Genomic DNA, 22837 nt, shown 5'->3' with positions numbered 1-22837 from the left:
TTTATCCTTTCATAAAATAGGTTGCAAATTAAATTTCCTCTTGCCTAACAGGACTGGCCTTACAGCTAAGCAGATGAGATACAAGCCTGAGTAGCACAACTGAGGCCAACCAGATAGGACCGCTTCTGTGAAACGTCCCTTTCCCTATTCTCATTCTCCTTCTTACTCACATACACAAGAACTTATCATTTCCTCTTAAAATAACTGTTACTGTATCAAACATTGAGTTTATTGATTATTTATTGATAATAATGTCCTTAGCTTGACTTAGTTTATCAGACATACAGTGGGATCCTGAGAACATGGTATATAGAATAGATTCATTATGGTAAAAACAGAGGCTGAGAAAGAATGAACACTGCACTGTGTTCTCCATGTCTCTCAAAAAAAAAAAAAAAAAAAAAAATCCAGTTTACCCGGATACTATGTGCTAGAGGCAAAAATAGAGACAAAGAGGAAGAACACACACAAAAATAGAAGTTGCATGACACATTTGTTCACTTTATATTTTTATATCTATAGGTGGAGCTGATTGGGAGGGCTGAGAGAGGGAGGAACAAAAGGATTCTATCCAACCAAGGCAAAATATTGGGGAAAATAACTATGGAAAAGCCACAGAAGCAGATACTTTAGAAATCTTGCTACAGTAAGTGAAATCGGATGGTCTAGGTAACTGAGGTGGCTACAAGCAACCAAAAAAAAAATTTTTTTTTAATCAAAAATAAAAGAAAAATTTTCATTTAAAGAAGGAAGGAGGGTGGGCTCAGTGGCTCACGCCTGTAATCCCAGCACTTTGAGAGGCTGAGGTGGGCAGATCATGAGGTCAGGAGTTCAAGACCAGCCTGGCTAACATGGTGAAACCCTGTATCTACTAAAAATACAAAAAAAAAAAAAAAAAAGAAGAAAGGAATGGAAAAACATAGATCATTTGGAGAACCAAGGAGTTCACTAGTTAGAAATATTTAATGAGTTCAGATTTTCTTAGCTTTCTTAATTAAGAGCTTTATTTGTGCTTAAATCGTAGCTTTCAATTTACGATAGTTGTAAAGAATGAGTAAGAACATATCTGGAAGGAATGAGTGTTAAATTGGAAAATATAATGATCAGTCCTTGGTGGGATGTGTGGCTTACAGAATGTTTTATTATTTACCATTTTGCATGATGCTTCGGTGAAATCTTTTAAATAAAATATCTGAGGGAATGTCTGAAACCCAAGTAAAATCACAGCTCAAAATAAAGGCAGTTCTTTAAATGTGAGCTCTGCCTGTTTAACAATTTATGAGGTTATCTCCATCATAGCTAACAGGCACTTCGGCATTGTTGTAATTTGGGAAATTTCTGAGGGAGCACATCAGGCAGATGCAGAACAGTGGCTGTGGCTTGTACTCTGTTCATTCGATCTACCCTGCACAGTTGAGTTGAGATCTCGGAAAACACCACTATTTTTCTCTACTCCAACCACAGAAACCACACTCCTCAGCAACCCGCAGTGTCCTCCTGTAGTACAGAGATTTTCATTCAATGTATTTCTGAGTCGTAGGTTTTTCCAAAGGAAACTTCACATTAGAACAATAGGGTAGGCACAGGGATTACTTTGCTAATGCCCCCTTTCCTACCAAGACTTATGTCACAGTGGAGGAAACTGGCTTTCCTTTACAGGGAGATGAAATATCTGCCTATGGCCAAATAATTTACTGACCGGGTCAAGGCTAGCATTTTGTTCACTGGGGGATGATTGTTCACTTTCCTGAAAAACTTAGAGTGAGTTTTCTTTCAATATTTTCCTAATCAGGTGCATTCAGAAAGTTTCCATTTATTAAATTTTAACTATTTAAATAACTCATTCGGGAGCACAGTTTTTGGAATTACATAGTTCATATCTACAACTCACTTTTTTGGTCACAAAACACCAGCATTGTAACAGGCTACAGAGATAAAAACGTACTCCCTGCATAAATCTTCCTTAATTATTATAATGAACTTCTTTCCACAATTCACCTTATAGAGAAAATCGAAATGCCAGACTTGATTCACCAACGTGTCTGGATAACACAATTTAGTTAAATCACCATAGTGACCAGCTGAGTTCATTCCCAAGTGTCTCGTGTGAACCAATTCTAATTGGTAGCCTCTATCAAGTGCTTGTCAATTTTTTCCAAATCACAACACACAGAGAAATTGAGGGAGATGGAGGAGGCCTATGTGGTGGGAGGCGGCTTGCCCAGGGACTATGGTGGCTTCAGGCCCCACTCAGCCAGCCCAAAGTCTAAAGCAATTAATTTTCTGCAACCTGGTGTGGCTCACCAATGTTCCAAAGGTATAAAGTGGGAAGCTGTGGCCTAGATTTTTGGCACCTTATCAAAAACACTATTCCTTCAGTAGGTAAAACAGGAGAAGCCCTTCCCTATCAAACTCCACATACACTAATCTGGCTTCTTCCTCGGTCCACTAAAAACATGTATATTTCTCCCTTGATTCTAAGCTTTTCTACCCAGATAGCAGCCCCTTTTCTTTCTCAGAAACATAATGCTGTTTTTCTGTCTACAACAGAAGTGCTTCTCTGACTACCCACCACTGTTTAAGCCTAGTAACTTGCTTCTGGTTCCTATGGATCATACCATTGTTTTGCTTGGCCCAGTCAGCCCAATTACTGCCTCAAAGGGAGAGGATTAAAATCTTGACTCTTTCCACAAAATGCTTCTTAGAGCCATGCCCTACACTCATTCGAATCCAGGATAGGATTCATTTCCTGATGTTTCCAAATAAAAGAAACGGGCTCAAAACAAAATTCCCAGAGCAGAGCCCATCACTGTGCCTACTGTCTGGCGGAAGCTGAGGAAGGAGGAGGAGCCTAGAGCTGTTAGTTTGACTTTGAAAGTGAAAAGGACTACACAGCAAACCTCCTTCAATTCTCTCCTTTAAGAAGTGAGTTACTGGGAATTCAGAGAAGCAAAAAGAATTTTACCCAGAATCTCTGTGGGGAGATTGCTAATCATCCCCAAATATCTACTTTCCCTTCTTTCTTTCAGAAATAAAAGATCCTAAGTGGGTTTAAGCAAGGTATATGGCCATCCAACTAGTCACTACACTTTCTTGCATCCTTAATAACTTGCTTCTGGTTCACATGGATCCCACCTGTTTTGCAGACAGGTGTGGCCTTATAGGATATAAGCAGGCATGCTTTATCTTTTTTTTCCTTCTCCCACTGATGGGAAAATAGGAAAAACTTGAATCCAAATATGGGAACCACATATTGGGAGTAACACAATATCTCCATTAGCCCTAGATCACTAACTTTTTTATTTTCCCCTAAGGAAAACACAAACACACACACACACACAAAATAAATAAACGCCATCTTTGTTACTCTACTTTGCGCGGGTGGTGTGGGAGGGAAGGATTCTTTCTTATAAAAGTTGAGCCTTTACAATAACTATTAATGATACAGACACTTGGTAAAACTCTTTAGATAATAATGATGATGGTGGCACACATGTCACCATGGTGGTCTTGAGCATTTTGTCAAGGTGACAAGGATTTTGAAATAAACTGTGTCCCTCAAGGGATTATGATCTACTCTAGCACAGGAATCTGTATCTCTAGCACCTGGCACATAGTAGGTGTTCAATCAAAACTTCACGGAACTGAATCAATGTTACCATTTGGCACCTGGAGTTACAAAGATCACCTCCCTTTCCCTTTCCCATGATATCGTCTACTTTTGCTGTCAGTGCAGTGCTAATTTCTCAGGAGACAAATGAAGAACTTACTTCCCCAGTGCGAGATTAATTATTCCATGCCACTGCTAACTCCCGCCAATATCAGTCTTTGACAGTGTGCAAAGATAAATAGTGAGGCAGCCATTTGAAAGGAAATCATCATGGCACCTCTCCGCTCCGTGTTATCACATCCATATCAGCAAGGGAGATAACTTTGAAACTGCTTGTACTGCACTGAGAACCAGTGTTCTGGCTGGGGCCTGCAAAGATGAAAAAGTCTCTTCTTGCCTTCAAAGTCTTCCTGCCGTGGTTTGCCTTTCAAAGGCACCCACTGCTTGTGTAAAGGGTTGCCCTGGAAGCGGTGAGTGCCAACAACCTTCTCCTCATGAGAGAAAGCAATCAGGGAGAAAAGGGAGCTATCTCCTGGGAGGAGGGAGATTTTGGCAGGTGAGAGCAGGAAGGACTGTCCCTGTCAACTGGGATTTCCAACCTAGCCCCATGCTGACAGTGGTGGATCTACCTCCTACCTTGCTCACTGCAGGCTCTCCCTGGGCTGGAAGAAGGAGCTGGGGGCTCTATAGGCTATCAAGTAGCTGAACTAAATTTTAAACATACAAAGACCCTGCTTTGCTTTAAAAATCAGACTGTTCCACGTAGTTACTTTTTCTTTTAATTTTCTAGGAAACACCTACTCAGTTAACATACCTCAGGAATACTCTCGCTCTAAAGTGTTCTACCCTAGCAACAGAAGCCGGGTTGTGTAAGGCTTCAAAGGGACACTCCCACCTGGCTTCAGGGAGAAGCTGCCTCTCAGTAGAGGCCAGCAATTGGAGAGGTAATAGTCCACTTTTACTGCCAAGAGGTGCCTTGCAGAATTTCAGTGTCTGATTTGCACACATGTGAAATGAATTGCTTTCTGCAGCCAGGGCTCTGGGGAGGTGACAGAATAATCTTAGCCTCAATCTGGAGACTGAGAAGGGCCACTCGTAACCTGGTATTTCCCTCTAAAAAGGGGAAAAAAGTCCAGGATTTCTCTTGTAGCAATTTCCTTCCAGGCCAATGAGAAGAGTATAATATTTGCACAGTGGGGGTTGGTTTATTTATTGCCGCAAAATAACAACAAGAAAATAAGAGTCATTCACAGTAGATGAAGTAAAGTAAGAGGAAAGAGAAATGAGACATTGGGAAATGAAATATCTTAGTCTCAAAGTTTAGGCTGGCCAATTTGTTTTTTAACCCAAATCATCTGCAGGCATATATGGAGCTGTACCTGAAACATACGCATCATTTGGGCTATATTCCTCCACATTTGTATCATTCTGGGCCAGGCATGCAAACTCTCCTTCTACCCTGAAGTTGCAGTTACTGTCCCCTGCTCTTTGCTGAAAAGTGGAAGTGACCCCAAGGGGCAACGAACCACTGGGTAGATCTTGAGAGGAGAAAGTATTTATTTCAGAAATCAACATCGGTATCCTTGACTTGATTAGGCAGCAAGAATTCTATACATATCGAATGTTCCTAGCTACTCATACATGAGTTGGCTAGTCAGTCAAACTGCAATTTACCGGAAGCCAACCAATCAAAGGTTTAAATAAGTAGACTAAATTGTTATTGTAGTTTCACTGAACTCTTAGTAGAAAGCAGCAAATGCTAAGAAAAGTTTATCAGAAATATATTTTCATCAATAAATACCTAGGCATGCTGTAATGTCAATACGTATTTTGCTTAACCTTAGTGCTGTATGTTTATATGGCTGAATAATATCATTAGCAAAAATAATACCAGCAACATTTACTGAACACCTACTCTGCCAGACACTATGCTAGGTACTTTATATAAATTACTTTTAGTTTTCTCAACAGTGTAAATACACAAACTTTGCCAAAGCACGTGGCTTCTCCTTGATGTTAGAATTGGACACAAGTCTGCTTGACCTAAAAGTGATCTCTTTCCCCCATCATTTATCTCATATATGATTGAGAGTCACAAAAAATGAAACTGTCATACTGTATGAACCTGAATCTTCAGAGAACAACAAAAATTGACTTTATCATGTTTCAAAAGCCCAGGGAATTTTTCAGCAAGAAATTAAAAGGCTTTTATGCCAGTGAACTTTCAGCATATTTTGTAAAGAACACTTTGCTTTCCTAACCTGTAAACTGGGGAAATAATAGTACCAGCCATGGAAAACTCTCAGCTTACTGTATGGTGCCCAGTAAGCACTCTACTGGAGGAAGTAGGTAATTCAATTAAGTAATCATGAAACTCTCCACTAGTACTGAGCAACTAACCTTTGCAAATCAATTAAAAGAGCACCTCTATGTGCTTTGTATTCAATCTAGTAGTTCTTTTGCTGGATTTAATATATTGTGATCAGAGTACAAAAAGCTGCAAATGGAGGACTGAAAAAAAAAATTCTGCTAGCCAAATTGTCAGTATAATGGAATGAAGTTAGGTGAAAGCAGTTCTACAATCAAATATTCTTATCCACAACAAGCACGTCAATTTTATGATAGAGAAACAACACTAATGCTTCCAAGGTAGTTATTACCCAGGTGCAGAAACTAAATCAGAGAGAAACAGTTTAAAGCAAATCCTTGCTAGAGCTCTACATTTAATTCTCTAAGTCACATGACTGACTTTCATTAAAACTTGATTTTTAAACAAACATATTAGAGAATAATAGAAACAAAAAAAATTAGCCTAAGTCTCTGGTTTTTGAGCTGGGAATGCAGTAAAAGAGATTGGCAAAAATATTGTGGGAGTTTTTCCTTTGAAAAGATAGTAGGAATTTCTCCCCAAAATGTGTCTGATTTCACTCCATAATCTCCTTGGGACTCAAATTTGTCACTGTGGGAATCATCTGACAGCTTCTTTAAGTGTTTCTAGGTAGAGATATGAATCAGATTAGCTCCCTGCCTTGGAACAATTCTCCTTGGGGCTATACCTATGTGCAAAAAGTACACCCAGATGTTAGCAAACAACTACACTGTCATTTTTCCCCTTCCAGAAGCTCTGTCAAAAACACTGTAGAGTTACAATTTTAGAAATCTGCTGGAAGTGAGATCCAGTAACATAAAGCTAGTGTTGTTTATTCATAAAGTATACCAGACCATTAGCGAGAACATAAGGCTGCTGACATCGCTTATTTCAATATTTCACTGAAATTTCACAAAACTTGCCTGGGATATACCACTTTTTTTTTCCTCCTAATCTCTTTGAGTGGAACAAGAAAGTCAATTGGGAAATCAGTGTTTAAGGTTAGAGCTGAACATAACCTAGCCCGGCCCAACTTCCACATTGGCAAGTTTGCCTAATGTCACTCAGGTAGTTCGTGGAGAGTAAGAAATGGAATGCAGGTGTCCACTTCCAATCCTATAGTCCTTTTACAAAGACACACACCCATCCAACAGCCAATGCAGCTAAAGCAGAATGAGACACGGGCATGTGCTTGACTGAGAGAAAGGGGGAAACCACGCTGATGTAAGTTTTCTTAAACTCTGGTAATGGCTCACTGTGTCTAAATTCTCACTTCTGCTCGGCTGAAGCAAAGACAACATCAAAGATTGAGTGCCTTCCAAGCCCACTTTTGCCTTCTTTTGTTTTGCAAAATGGAAATTGTCACACATATGTCAATCTAAAGTTCTTCAGGAATTGTAAATTTCTTGGCCCGCAGCCAATGTTTGCCCCTGTTTCAAAACCAAAACCGGTTTTTCTAAGAAAGCACCCTGAAAAGACTTGAAAGCCAGGTTGATATTTTCTCTTTGATCTCCCAAACAGTTTTGCAACTTCTGCACCTGGCGCTTGGCAGGCGATTCTTGAAGGTTTGGCAATGATTAGTACAGGTAATCAGGCTTCACTCTCCTGTGCACACATTACAATCAATCCTACCTTTCTGCTTCCTCATTTGATCACCTCGAGACTGGTTAAATTCCTCTTTTTTCATTATTAGATCTTTCTAGCCTCCATTATATCATCAATTTCACCACTAAATGAAAGCCTGTTTGATGCCACTCAATGGTGGAACATATGTGTTAGTCTATTACTAGATTCTAAGTGTCCTCAATACACTTATGAGGCTCTGAAGGGCCCAGCCATGTGCTGGTGTCTTGCAGCTACTGTATAGCTTTGTTCCATATACTATGTAGCTGAACTCTATCATATAGTCAGAAATCAAAAATAAAATTGGTTGTTTTTCTAAAAAATGCTTGGAAAATAGAAGTCATGGCTTATAATTTTAAGTATCTCCTAGAGTATATGGCAGAATACTGAGATTTACTTGATTTATATATTCCAGAGTTCATGTGCATTATAAAATGTACAGCAGCATCTGTGGCCTCTGCTCACTGGACAACAGCAACACCTTCATATGTTCCTTTTCAATTGCAACAACCAAAAATGTTTCCAGACATAGGCAAAGTCTCCTTTGTGTGTGGGGCAGGGAGAGAAGGGGGGTGAAAAATCACCCTCATTGAAAATTACTGTATATATTACACTCATGGACATAATAAAGGGACTAGTTACAAAGAGTATGTTGTGACTTTTTCTGATGTCTGTGGAATAGAGTTAGGATACCACTAAAAATGTAGCGCAGTCAGGACTCCAGCTCATTCTCATTGCATCAGGGACATCTTTTTGGCAGACTGTGGGGACAACTTATCTTTGAGGATGGAGTAAGGACAAGGTCACACTTGTGTGCCGGCGTACCCTGTGTAAAACTGAGCAGGTTCGTAAGGTTTGTAAAGAGTACATGTGAAGTATCACACTTTTTTTCAGCTCTTGAGTACAGCAGAAATCTAACAAAGGGAGAAAGCTGTTTTGCTGAATGTATGCTCCTTCTTCCGTAAACCTGGAAGACCTAGCTTGGAGTAAAATTTTATAGACATTTTAATGTGGAGCCAAAAATAAAGAGAAATGGGTTAGTCTATTAAAAGGCAGTTGAGATGAAAGGCATAGCTTGGATGTTTGTTGAATTCATGGGCTAGAGAACAACACGGAGGTACCATTGCTCGCCCGTCAGCCCCACTGATTGCCGTTCTAGCTGCTTATCAAGGGCCTGAGAAGAGAAAGGAAAGTTTGGCTCTCTAGCTCAGAGATTTGCTGATGCCAGTGAGGAGATGAAAATGAGTAAACACTTCCTGAAAAGGTAACAATTAATTTTAGAGATGGCAATTTATCATCACAGCTGCAAAGGAACACAGAAGACCCTGGGGTGTATCCTTTTCGGTGGCAATTCATTGCTGTGTCTGAAATTTCATTCGTCTCCATAACACACACATCCACAAAAGAGCGAGAATGGAGACTTGGCAAAGGAGAAAACAAAGGGGAAGGAGGCATGAAAACCCTGCTCAGGTTATTAATAGCATAGACTCGAATTTCATGAATCTTAACACTCTGCTCTTGGCATGAGCAATTGATCATCTAAGATGCTACAATGCGCCCAACAATTAGGGCAAACTCTAGACAAGGGGGTTGGCCATGTGTCCTAAGGTTAAATAGCTGGGCTATGGGCAAGCACCAGAAAGGGAAATGGAGTGTGTAAAAGGAAAAGTTTGTTTTGTGTCTGTGCATCCCGTTTTCCTACTTCCACTCCCATTTCAGTCCCCTTTGTCTTCATTTCCATTTTTCTCCAGTCAGGTTCTCAGAAGTCACAAAGCTTCTAGTTGTAAAACATGAAGTTCTGTATCTAGCTATAAAGGCAAGGTATTTCCAAGTATTTCCTCCAAACTACTATATTGACATATTTGTTTCTGGTATGCGCTCACTTATATCCTAGGTTTCCTAGAATCCTATTCCTTCTACATTGCATTATTTTCCCATTGTGATACACTGGAGTGGGTAGTATTGATATAAATGCACACAAATAACTCTGACTAAAGCCCACTCAAGACTATGTTTATTCGGGACAATCACGTGCATTTTTAAATCTCAAAACTCCAAGGAAAGAAAACTGAAATTAATTGATAATTTCTTATGTTGTAGGTACTTGGTTACACTCCATATATCCTTTTACCTACCCATCCATCCATCCATCTACCATTTATCATTTTTTTATTCTAAAAATATGCTGAATGCCTACTAAATGGTAGGCACTAATCTAAGTATCTGCTCAAATGAATTCTAACATCTTTTAGGAGAGGCAGAGTGAAAAGACAGTTATAACACAGTGAATTAATAGCAGGATAATGATAAGCTCCATTTACTGTGGAAACACATGGGAGAGGCACCTGGACCCCAGATATCTCAAGAGAAGTAAAATCTGAGTTTGGCAATTTAGAAAGAGTGTGAAGCAAGGCAGAAGACAAAGAGTGGCAACGAAGTGGCAAATTGGAGTGGAAAGTGGGTTCTCAGCAGAGGAACCAGCATATTTATATATTTGTATAAGGCACAAAAGGAAAATTCAAGCAAGTGAATATAGCTAGAACATTATGTGATAGGGGTAGGGTAATAGGAGTTGGAACTAGGAAGACAGGCATGATGGCATGAAGTATGTCATCCTAAGGATATTTGATTTTATCCTGAAGGCAATGGGATCCATTGGAGTTTTTAAGCTAGGGCTTGCTTACTCATATATGCACTGCAAAAAGTTATTCCTGACTACATTGTGGAAACTTGAAGATAGGCAAAATTGGAATCCAGGAAACCATTGAAGACATTACCAAAGTCAGAAGGAACACGATGGCAGTGATGATGGAGAGGAGGGATGTATTTAACAGCTGTTAAATAGGTAAAAGAAGAGATCAAGACAACTCATGTAAACTTCACATCAATCCTATAAAGTTGATATTAATACGCACCTTATGGATAAGGCTTAGGTTAAGTAACTTGTTGACTGTTATAGAACAGTAAAACAGCAGAGATATAAAATCTGTCATGTCTAACTTCACAGACCATTTTCTTCTTACTGAACTGAACATGACTTAGCTCTCTATGGAGTTCTTTTAATGTGCTAAATCCTAGGGATTAAAAGTCAGTAAGATCTGCTTCCTGGCAACAAGTTGCTCAGAATTGGGTAAACTATTAGAGACTTCATGCTACCACACCCTGCCTCTTGCTTTAATCCAAGCAGTAGGTGTTGGGATAGTTCTAAAATCTAATAATTCTTATCGTCAACAAAAGAAATCCAGATACTGAGTTTAAAATGTTTACCCTCTTGATTTAATCCCATTACCTAAGTACCCCCTTGCTCTGCTTATAGCCAGCCACTTTCAAATATCTATAGCCCACAAGGTCATTTTCTCTGAGTTGTCACTTAGCCAACCTATACGTTTTAGCTCTTTTAATCTTTTTTCCAAAATCATTCCTTCAATTCCACTAATCACTCCTGTTGCTTCTGTCTGGCCTACCTCCAATTTGCCTACATCTTGAAAAAGCCTATGGAAGCAAATGATACAGTGCTCTTGTTAGTAATTCTACTTATTCACCATGTGTTTTCAACATTTTCAAGCCCCTTTGTAATACTTGGGATTTTTTTGCATGAAAATAACATTGTACCTCTTGAGAAGCCTGTGTACTCCAACATTTCGTTTCTCCAAGGAGGCTCACATACCACCCACCTTTTCTATCCCAAAGCATAATGATATCGAAGGAGAAGGAATGGCAAGCATGATTAACATACTACTGGCAGTAATGATCTGTTTCTGGAATTAGGTAGTAAGAATTTATTTTTTGTTATTCTTTTAAGGCTACAGGAGGCTACAGGAAGAATAAAAATACAATTTATCTGCAAGATGTTTCTAAATGGAATGCATTTATGACATTCTTATAGGGCTTATTTGCAGCTCTTTAAAAATAGTTGACTATCTAATTAGAGAGATAGATCACATTGGTATAGAACACATATACAGATAAATACTGCTTTTTATAGCCTCCACTGTCATAGATACAGAAGCATGCAGAGCAAAACTCATGCAGTATTTTAACTCTTAGGTTTCCTCTGTTTACACATATTTTTCAAAATGGGGTTTCAAACATGTTCCCTACTTTAATCATTTATTTCAGCAATATTAAAAATATTCCCACTTTTACTATTTATTCATTTTAATATTATTCCCTTATTCTCTAAAGACAAGAATCTCTTATGGCACACACACACAAAGCAAACACCATTCTGAAGAATTATTTGCCTATAGCATGTTAAAATAGTCTAATAATATTGAGAGTGCAATTGATTTAACTGTCTTTATTTTTAGGAGATTTATTCATGATCCGCTCATATTTCCTTGAAGTATCTCAGTGGTAGGGAAGACTTGGAAATGAATAGAAACCTTGTTGAGGAGTCACTATAGACTTGCATAGCAGCACAGAATGGCTCTCTAGAGGCCCTGAACCTCTAGAGAGGTTTAATAGGAAGCCAAATGCTGATTGGTTCAATCCACAACCGCTGATTGGTGGAGAACATGACTAAGGTCCTTAAACTCTCTGCTGCACACAGTGTTCATCACAACAAGTAAACCACTTGTGGAGGCACTGAGAAAAGGAGCCTGGCAGAGTGAAATAAGATGGCAGAGGAGAAGGATAACTCCCTGATATGGTTTGGTTGTGTCCCCACCCAAATCTCACCTTGAATTGTAATAATCCCCATGTGTCAAGGGGATTATTACAGGTGGAGATAAATGAATCATGGGGGCAGATTCCCCCATATTGTTCTTACGGTAGTGAATAAGTCTCACGAGATCTGATGGTTTTATAAGTGGGAGCTCCCCTGCACACACATTCTTGCCTACTGCCATGTAAAACGTGTCTTGCTTTCCCTTTGCCTGCCACCATGACTGTGAGGCCTCCCTAGCCATGTGAAACTCTGAGTCTATTAAACCTCTTTCCTTTATAAATTACCCAGTCTCTCGGGCATGTCTTTATTAGCAGTGAGAACAGACTAATACACTCCCCAGGGAGGTTATATTTCAACTTAGTCTTGAGGGATTATTACTTTTCCAGGTAGCTAAAGTGGACAACAGAGCAATAATAATAATAATTTTTATTGAAAGGTCACTATGTAACAGACACTATTCTAAGCATTTGAAATACATAAATTTATTTTTGACTCAAAACTCCTACAGAAATGATCTTATTATCTTCATTTTATAGATAAACAATCATGCTCAAGTTTTATGTTGTATGTGCTCAAGTAGAAAGAACATGTCTGAAAGTATAACAAGGTATGACTAGAATGTTGCGTGCATGTGAAAAAATATTGGTAGATAAAGAAGGAAAGGAAGACAGGCGGGAATCTGCGGGGCCTTTTATGCATGACTTTCCCTGGAGGGTTGGTTCATGGGTGGAATTTACTTCACAGTGATTTTTTTCTACAATATGTATATATTCCTTGTTTAGAAAGTAAAATCAGTAAGAATATAAAATTTAGGATATGTGAGCATATAGGAAAGTGAAACAGTGTCCTCATCTGGGAACAGTAAGTGCTAATGGAAGGCACAGAAACCAGGTTCATAGACGATTGCCTTTTTTGTTTTGATTTTGTTTCTGAAATGGGAAAGCCATATATATACACACACATATATGTGTATATATATACACGTACATATATATGTACATATATGTGTATATACACACACATATATACACATACATACACACATATATATGAATATGCTGAAGGGATGATATTAATGGCACCAGTGGAAAATGAGAACACTAAATGATGTCCAAACCTTGGGAAGAGACCAGAGTGAAGAGATAATTAGCATAAGATTTCAAACAAAGGGACAAAGGGATTCCCCTAAAGTAAGGACTGATGTGGATAAGCATGGAGGAATTCAAAGAAACTCGTGACTGGTCAGCATTGTTTTCTGAAAAAAGGTTGCATTTAAAACCCAAAGATGTAGAAGTGAAAAAGGAGACCAAGTTGGGAGGTTGAAATAGGTGCTGATCAAGAGTTGGAGGTGGAATGGGGAAGAGATAAAAAACAGAGAAGTCTTCTAAGACCAGGTTGAAGGCAGCACTGCAGTGGCGTAAGGAACAGAAACCATTTGGAATGATCTGGGATGAACACAACAGAGGGAAAAAGGAATTTGGAGTGATGATGAGAGGTAATTTATAGATACAGACAAATGAAAACCTCGCTGAAGTCAAAAAAACAAAAACAAAAACAAAAAAAAACACCTGGACTTAAGTATAAAATTTGGAAATTATGGCTAATCAGCAAGATATTAGGGCTTTAAAGTTTTGAGATTTAGCAGTTCAGAGACAGGACAAGAGGCATGGTGAGGCCATCAAGCTGGGTGGGTCTGTAGTGGGGGCCTGGCTGCTATACTAGTTCAAACCACAATCAAATTTCATCAGAATTAAAGCAGTAGCCACATATTAGGTCTCTCTGCCTCCTCTCTTGGTCCTTTACAATCTTTTCTCAATATGGCAGAGTAATCTTTAAAAAACATAAATCATATCATGTCACTCCACTACTTAGTACATTCTAATAGTTTGGCATTACACTTTTATAAAACCTAAAGTGCTTTCCACAGTCTAAAAAGGCCCTGTCTGTTTCAGTCCCTGCCACCTCCCAGATCTTACCTCATACCAGATTTCTTTTGCTACAGCCATATTCATCATCTTTCAAACACCGCCCAACATGTTCCAGCCTAAAGGCCTTTACACTAACCGTTCCCTCTGTTGTAAATGTTCTTCCCCCAGATTTCACAGACCTGACATCTTTTATCATTCCAATCTCAGTTTAAATGTTTCTTCCTTAGAGTAACTTCCCCTAAACTAGCTACCCACCCATCAGGTACTCTGTGTGACATTGCCCAGGTTTATTTTCTTGATTGCACTTGTCCCGCATACTATATTCTCTTGCTAATTTATGTATCAGTAGTCTCTGCCCCCACCCCCAGAATGTATGTTACATAAAGAACTAGAATTACTGACTTCATTGTATTTTCATTGCAGCCTCAGAGTCTACAAGAGTGATGGGTCCATAACAGGAATCACTGTGCTCTCCCACGCAATGTTTGTGGAGAGAATGAGCTGAGAGACTGGGGTGCTTAAGGGATGGTCCACTCCTTTAGATTCAAAGTCAAACCCCTTCATTTCACAGGCAAAGGTTTAGTGGTCTAAGAGACATTCGAGATAAGAAGGATTAGGAAATTGTATCAGTGAGTCATAGTGGAAAAACATAAAGCCAAGATAAGAAAGGGCACTATAGTAGCTTGGGCACTTCAAACCCGACGATGAACTATCCTAAATATCCTTCTGGAGAGCCCAGGGAGCATTATTTTCAGAAGGTGTCATCGTTGAGAGACCTTTATAATTTAAAGCGCAAACATTTCATATATTCTCAATTACAGTGCATTGCTTTCTTCTGATTTGGAGAAAGTTCAGAAGGGGGAAAAAAAAGTGCCAAGTAATTAACTGAAAGCCGTGACCCAGTCTCTCACTGATTGCTTTTCCTGAAGATCTTACTACAAATGCAGTTTAAGAACAGAAGAGACATTGAGATTTGAGTCTGAGAAGGAACTTGGAAAGAATTAGTATGTTGCTGAGGAGCCAGTTCCATTTTTAAGTTGGTTGGGCCACACTGCTGTTTTGTTAGGGGTAGGGACTACTCCATCAAACAGGCAGAGAAAAGGTTCTTTTGGAGTCAGCATGGAAGTCAAAGCCATGTGTGCTTTTTAGGACCTAGAGCTGCCACGCTTCTAAGGAAGAGATTGCAGCTAAGAGGTGTCCCTTGCCTGTTCAAATGCATCTTCAAAGCAGCAGTCGCATCACGAAGAAAAGATCCCACTGGCATTCACTAAGGGGTGACTCCTACCCAGGGAAAAGAAACCATCTTTCCACACCCAGGATAATCTGCTAAAAAAGGAAAAAGAGGCTTGTCTTCTGAATGATCTCAAAATAACATTTAAATGCAACAGAAAATGGAATGCTCCCTGCCATTAAAGAGTGAAGAACTTGTCTGGGCAAAGAACTGAAATAAGCTAAGTTTGGAGGCAAAGACTGTGAAAACTGCTATTCATCAGGTTTAATAGGTGGAGATGCCTATTATTACTACTAATAATTACAACAATGATAATAAATGAATTTAATCCTAAAGCAGGAGGCATAATCTCCAGCGTAGGCACGAAAGTCTTGTAATCACCCAAGCCTCAGGTGTGCCAGGGCAGTGAAAGTGGGAAGAACTCAAGAAAAGGATTACAATTAAAAAGAAATTGACATCTATGAATTGAATTGGGCACATTATCTCCAGCTTCTGGTTCAGAGTTTTTATTACAAAATTAAATAGAGAGGCTAATTAGACTGCAGGAAAACTTCCACTGAACTCTACAGTTTCCACCAAGCAGAAAGGAAGACCAAGTAAGGTGTGAGAAAAATAGGAAGAAGAATCAAATTTTCAAATTGCTGATTTCTGGTTACTAGTGTTCACTGAAAGACACAAGCAAGTGAAATACTAGAAGGCTGTAAAGTCCAGAAACCTAGACAAATATACAGGCTAAATGGTTTCTTGATATTACAACATATAATAGGTGCCATGACATTATTGACATGACATCCATAACCATTATATGATCTGTTCAATGTGTGTGGCCCCTCATTAGCAAACATAATTTAAGGTACCATGCAAAATTGAGATGAGCGTGATATACTAACACATTCCATGGAACCTTGCACATGGGTCTGTGAGGCATTGCCTTAAATGATTTGTGTCTCCAATTTTCACTAAAGGGATCTGCACCTTTGGCATAGCATGGAGGCAGGGCTCAGATTGGGACAGCAGGCAGCCCATTCCACATGACCATGTGACCCAGTCCAGCTTTGGAAACAACCAGTCCCACACCCCTTTTCATGAGTCATGATAATGGGAGGGTCACTATTTGAATGACCTTTCTTTAGCCCATAAATGGGGACCTTAACTGATCACTTTACTTGGTCGAATCTGATATGCTTCCAGACTGGCCCTTATCCTCTTTTGCTGATCTAATATCTCATCCTGCACAGGACGGCTTCTACACTGCTTCCGCAAGAAAGCTTCCCCAGATGACAACACTACCTCAGGTCCTTTTCTACTTTCTTAGAAGCCTGTCTTTCTTTGTCACACTGTGTCATGATTGTGATGAAATCATTATGTGTAAAATTGGTTTGTTCATGCCTTCTTCCCATGATATAAGCACCATGAAGACAAGCATCCTACCCTTGCTTTATTATCTTTTTAACTCTCTCCAGGTATGTCCACACAGTAGGCAGTAGCCATTAAGTGTTTATTGACTAAATAATCTTCCCTTTTCAATTCCCTGCCACCACCTTGAATTCACATTAGGTAGTGAATAAAATGGCTACAAAGACCCCTGGCTTTTCAAATGTCACCTCTGCCTTGCAAGCAACCCCAAAATATAGGTTTGCCAGGCTCTCCATAGTCTTTTAAAGGAAAAATACTTCCATCACCACCTGGGTCTCTCTCTCTCCTCGGGGAGTTTTGGGGCAGTCTGGGAGAGCTGGCTGAGGCCTTGTTCAATTGTCAAATCATACCCTCGGCCTCATTTACTGGGCTCTTTAGGACACAACAGGATTTAAGAGCACCAGACATGACAAAGCCATCTCGGATATTCTCTAACACAATCGCCTTTCATAGTGCATTGCAAAGGAAAGTGTCTCTTGAATTTAAAAAGGATGCTGAGATAAGGAAAATGTTTATAACAGAGGATAGAGGCAAACTCCCTTACAAAAATGCCTAATCAGGTGAGGAAAAGAACAAGAGAATGTGGCTTACTGAAAATGAGGGAGAGAAAGAGAAACACAATCACACTTTAATTTCCTTTTTATCAACGACATGACTGGCATTGTTTTATGTGATTTGTTTCCCTCTAATTATTAGCAGGCATATTGCTGAATGCCACATAAAAATAGGTAGTCTAGAGAGTCACCTCAAATCTCCTAATTAAAAAAAAGCAAGAATCTCCCTATAGTTATTTGAGTCAAAAAAAATTACATGTTTTCTATATGGCTGCATGGTGCTTTTAGTATGATGTTGGAAGTGAATTTTGCTATTTATCCTCTTTCTTCTTCAAATATTTTGATTTACTTCAAAGCCTCCAGCTTCGTTTTCTGGTTAGAAATAGCCCTGGGAACATCCTCATCAAATTCCTTCTGCACTTTTCTATTCATGGTTGTCTCACACTAGTTTCTGCTTAGCTCTCCTGCAATGGAAGTAAAATGTAGCTCGTACTTAGTGTAATTATTTAATCAAATTCTATTTTCAGTGTGTGTATATATAATTCTTATTGGAATTGTGTACTGATAGCAAGTTCTTAAACATGTATATCCATCCAACATTAATTCGGCATTTTTTTTTTTTTTTTTTTTTTTTGTGGAGCCCCATCTGTGTTCTTACAATGTATTATTTCTCTTTAGGGGAAAGAAATATGTGGGAGTAATTCTTTTTCTACAGTTTCTACCAACTAGCACATGTAAGGTAAATAAATACATTATGGTGATAAAGCTGGGAGCCAAATGAAAAGACTTTATCACCAAACACTGTAGGATGGAACCTAGTGACATAAAAACATATTGATTGACATTTTGTAGCATAAAAATTCCAGAGTGACAATTCTAATCCTCGCTCCTCTCAAAAATATAAGCATCCGGTGTGAAACAGAGGAATGAGCTTATGCTCATTTCTGGATGTAAAAAATTCAAAGTGTTTATACATATTATTATTTAATTCTCATTCTGAGGTGGCTAAGAAATGAACATTATTGGTGAAACTGAAAAAAAAAGGCTTTTAAGGGAATACAAAAAAGAGTTGAACATTTTGCCTTGGGTTAGAGAGGGAATTGGTGGTACAGGAATTCTTACTGGAATTGTGTAGTGATAGCTAGTTTATATATATATACACACACACACATATATATACACACATATATGTGTGTGTGTGTGTATATATATCTCAGATCTCTAGTACACCATCTTGGTTACCCTCAAAACTTTATGCTAATTAATTATGGCTATTCATTTGTGTGTGTGTGTGTGTGTGTGTGTGTGTTACAGTTCAGTAATAGCTTAGCTGATCAAATCATACCAAAGTCAGGATGCCAACACAGGGCAGCTAATTGGCAAATAACCACAACTATACAAAAGCAAGAACTATAGAGGGCAGCAGCATGTGGTTCCAGAGACCTGAGCTGTAAGTGCTACTTTGACGTTTATTGAATGGAGATTTCAGAGAGAGGAAAAAAGAAAAAAAGTAAAAATCGGTGCATTCAAGGAATTAGACATCAAACTGTGATGTCAACAGCTGTAACAATGGATAGCCAATCCAAAGACATTGTATGGATGTTTTTAAATTTATTAGTGAAGATAATTTCCAACATACAAGTCCTTCCCAGGCAAACTATCATCAAGGGTGAGAATGGAATAAAACATTCTTCAGATGAGCAATGTCTCAATGATTTTACTTTTTAGCTATCCTTTCTCAGGAGGCTACAGGACAATGTGCACCTTGACAATGAGGAAATAAAGAGAGCTGAAACTAGGGATTTAATACAGGAGCAGAGCCCAGGGATTTTCCAGCATGAGGAGCAGGGAAGATGCAGGATGACAGCTGTGAGGCAGGCTCAGTGAGCGCCCAGCCCAGACTAGAGCGGGAGGTCAGATGACTCCAGAAGGGAGTCCTCCAAGACAGAAAAAGAAATAATGGACTCCTGTCTGTTTATCTTGTGATGACTTTTGTAGCTGTTGTCTATAGCACTGATGGGTGGCTAGAAAACTAAGCTAATGAGATAACGAGGGTATTCGTTAACAAAGAGTTACAGGAAAACAGAAATAGTCATAACAGTAGAATGTTTTGTCAGGGGTAGAAATACAGTCTGTTGTTTTTCACTGCTGTATCTTCAGTCTCTAGAACGGTGTCTGGCACATTCTATGCAGCTGGTGAATAGTTGTGGAACAAGTCAGTTCACGTATGATCTTACATTGTTTTCAATAGGCGATGTTACAAAGCCAAAATAACAAACTCTGAACATTTCACCAAAATGAATTTTACTGGGAAACTGGAAGGTAAAAAAGTGTGTGTGTGTTGTAGGGCAGGGAGAGCATGAGAAAGCTCAACTTTTACTTCTAGAAGCAGAAGTCATTAGTTATTATGTAAAACTGAAAAAGTCAAGAAATAGAAATGCAAGCATATTGCTAGAACTATGAAGGGAAATGTCTGAAAAGGATGTAAAAGGGTTACCAGCATAGAGCAGAACTTTAGGGCAAGGTGAGAAAGATACTACTGTTTTTCTTTTGTTATTATGGTTTTCTTATTTTAAGTCTCGCGATGCTATCTTCCCCTGGGTTTTCCGAAAACAAAGTCTGAGGCCCAGTATCGTGTTTGGGAAGTTTGGGGAGAGTGACATCAGAGTCTGGGCAGAAGGGGGAGGTGAACATTCATGCAATAGAGACCTCAGCTGTCCTTAGGAAACTCTATCTAAAAGGACCTTCCCAGTTATCCAGTCTTGAGACAAAAGGCTAAGTCTTGATAGATTCCCCCAGCTCCATCATCCATCATTAATTGGATATGGGCCACCCTGCAGGAAGGGGCTTGACCTTGGGCAAGGTGGCTTCAATAGTCAAAGGCAGTTCTTGGTGAAGGATTTAGCCAACAGCCATCAGCCGGCATTCTAGCAGCTAAAGTGGTGCCTTTGCCCTGAAGGGGGTATCTAGCCACAGTTCAAGTTTTTAAAGTATGTGGCTGTATTACTTAGGCCAACCACAGTGGCTCACACCTGTAATCCCAGCACTCCAACGCAGGAGGATCACTTGAGCCCAGGAGTTTGAGACCAGCCTGGGCAATAAAGTGAGACTTCATCTCTATACACAAATAAATAAATAAGAGCTATATATAATATATAAAAACAATATATATCATATATAATATATAAACTATATACATAGTTTATATTTTTTATAAAGTGGTTGAGCCATTTGCCCCTGGACATACAGCTTTGAGCAAGGAAACTAGTACTTGAAACCAGAATAGCCCATCTCTAAAGCTCATCTGGTTGTGTGGGGCTCAATCTCTGAGATTCTTCCAATATAAATATTCCATAAAACTCATCTCAAACCAACACAAAAGAAGATATTTGCCATAAACATTGCAAATTTAGTCTCCAGGACCAAAATATGTTTCAATCACTTTACTGTAACTTGCTTTACAGTTTCTATCTTTTTTAGTCAAAACATATTGTTTACATTTGAAATTTGGTCTTTTTGGAATAGAAATTAAAGACCCTATTCTTGGAATAGACCTCTGTAAATATAGATGGTTGCTGCCTTTGCAACTGTACTAGCCAATCAGCATGCTAAAGTTTTTGTAAAAAACTGGGCTACAAGCTTACAGTCTGAAAATATTTAAGAACAGTACCAGACTGTGTATTCCTTTAAAGCAGAAAAATTTCTATTTCATTCTTTATATCTCCAAAGTCTTGCACTTCTGAGACACCCAACGTTAGTGGAATAGAATATGTTCTCCACAAGAAAAGAGGGTTTTTGTCTGTTTGTTTACTGATGTTGTTCAAGTACCCAGGACAGTACCTAGCCCATACTAGGCACTCAAATAGCTCAAATATTTGTTAATCAAATTCAACATCAAACTAAAATTGAAGTAACATGGGGGCACCTCAGTTATACATCTCATGTCCTCATAAACCAGACTGTGGCAGTACATCATTTTTAAAATCAAATCATAGTACTCCTTGCGTAGGCTAATGAATTTGCCATTTTATCAGTAGACACATGTGTTACAATAACACTCTTATTGTGGCCCTGTCTTCCCAACTAGGACCACTGCTGTGCAGTCCTCTTAAATGACAGAGCCAGAAATCATTTAGCAGTCACTCTTTGAATGAGAAACAGGAGAGAATCAGACACTGGTTTATACAATACATAAATAGATTTTTATTATTTTTTTTAAGTAGCCCTTTCAAAAGCTTGAAATCAACCAGGATAGGGAGGTAATTATATTAAGGGAGTTACAGAGCAACGAAATTATCCTGTTTTTTGCATAAATGGTCAGGGATGCAATTTGCATAAGTTATATCATACTGATTCTAGCAGACAGAGACTCAATAAAGACAAAAGAACACATGCAAAAATAAATGCCTAGGGAAAAAAATCAGAAGCCACAGATGGAAGCATCTATTATTTTTGACTTTAAATGGAAAACAACAGCAATAATAAAACAAACGAACCCCCAAATAAAGGACAACAATCATAACAAAAACCCCATCCAGGTCAATTCTCTATTGTCTATTTCTTTCTTTGTCCTTGCTCATTTCTCCCTCATAAAATCTACTTTCAAATGTCATCCCCTCCCCCTTGCCAATAGATCAAGCATTCTGTAACAGGATAGATAGGGTAGTAAGGAACTAATAATGATAATAATAATAATGAGAAATGGCCTCAGAGATATATTTCATGCATCTTCCTCTCTCCTTGTCTGTCTTCAGTGGAATAGCTTCCCAGCCAGTGGGGCATTAATCATGAGAACAGCAGGCCCGAGATAAAGGCTGGGTGAAATTTCATTGTGCATTCCAGTGTGAGTTGTGGGTGCATGAATATGTGTCTCTCTCAGTATCTGAGAGGAGAAAGTGGAGAGGCAGAACAGAAAAATCTGTCATTTTATACATTTATACTGCTTCAAATGGTCAAGACTGGTTCCCCATTGTTACTGTGGATTAAAATCATTCACATCCTTCTGCTTCCATTGGAGGTCACCTCTCAGAAAGGGGGATAAATATGATGACAAGTTAAATTCTACCTACTTTTATTTTTCCATCTGCCTTGGGGGTATGCAGTAAAGTAAGGAGCGTCTGAAACCCAGAGCATCACTGTCTGATGGGATACAGTTTTCTCTGCTAATCCTTAGTGAAGTATCCACCCTTTCACTTACATAATACTTCGGGTTAACAAAATCTCCTGTCTTGAAGAGAACTGAGCTAAGTTTGGGAAGACCATTTGGAAGAGATAGGTAAACAGATGCCACAAGTACTCAGCAAGGAACTGTAAATATTTCCTAGAGCCTTGCTCTATACTCTATAGTGAGATACACATATCTGCAGCATGAGATCATCTGGGAACTTGTTAGAAGTGCATGATCTGAGATGCCACCCCAGACGTAAATTAAAATCTGT

The 22837-nt window shown here is 38.9% G+C and overlaps 1 protein-coding gene across 25 annotated transcripts in view; it reads right to left on the bottom strand.

The window, feature by feature from the left end:
* Positions 1-22837, bottom strand: part of NRXN3 (neurexin 3) — a 1630631-nt gene that overhangs the window by 127777 nt on the left and 1480017 nt on the right. For 18 of the 25 annotated variants that reach the window (XM_025391720.1, XM_025391722.1, XM_025391730.1 and 15 more), the window contains one exon: positions 17196-17202. The exons of the other annotated variants lie outside the window; for them this stretch is intronic. In XM_025391720.1, the coding sequence (XP_025247505.1) occupies positions 17196-17202 (7 nt within the window). The remainder of the gene's footprint in view (positions 1-17195; positions 17203-22837) is intronic. 25 annotated transcript variants of the gene reach the window in all.

Source organism: Theropithecus gelada, chromosome 7b (genome assembly GCF_003255815.1).
Source record: "Theropithecus gelada isolate Dixy chromosome 7b, Tgel_1.0, whole genome shotgun sequence".
NCBI lineage: Eukaryota > Metazoa > Chordata > Mammalia > Primates > Cercopithecidae > Theropithecus > Theropithecus gelada.
This window is presented reverse-complemented; position numbering and strand designations above follow the sequence as displayed.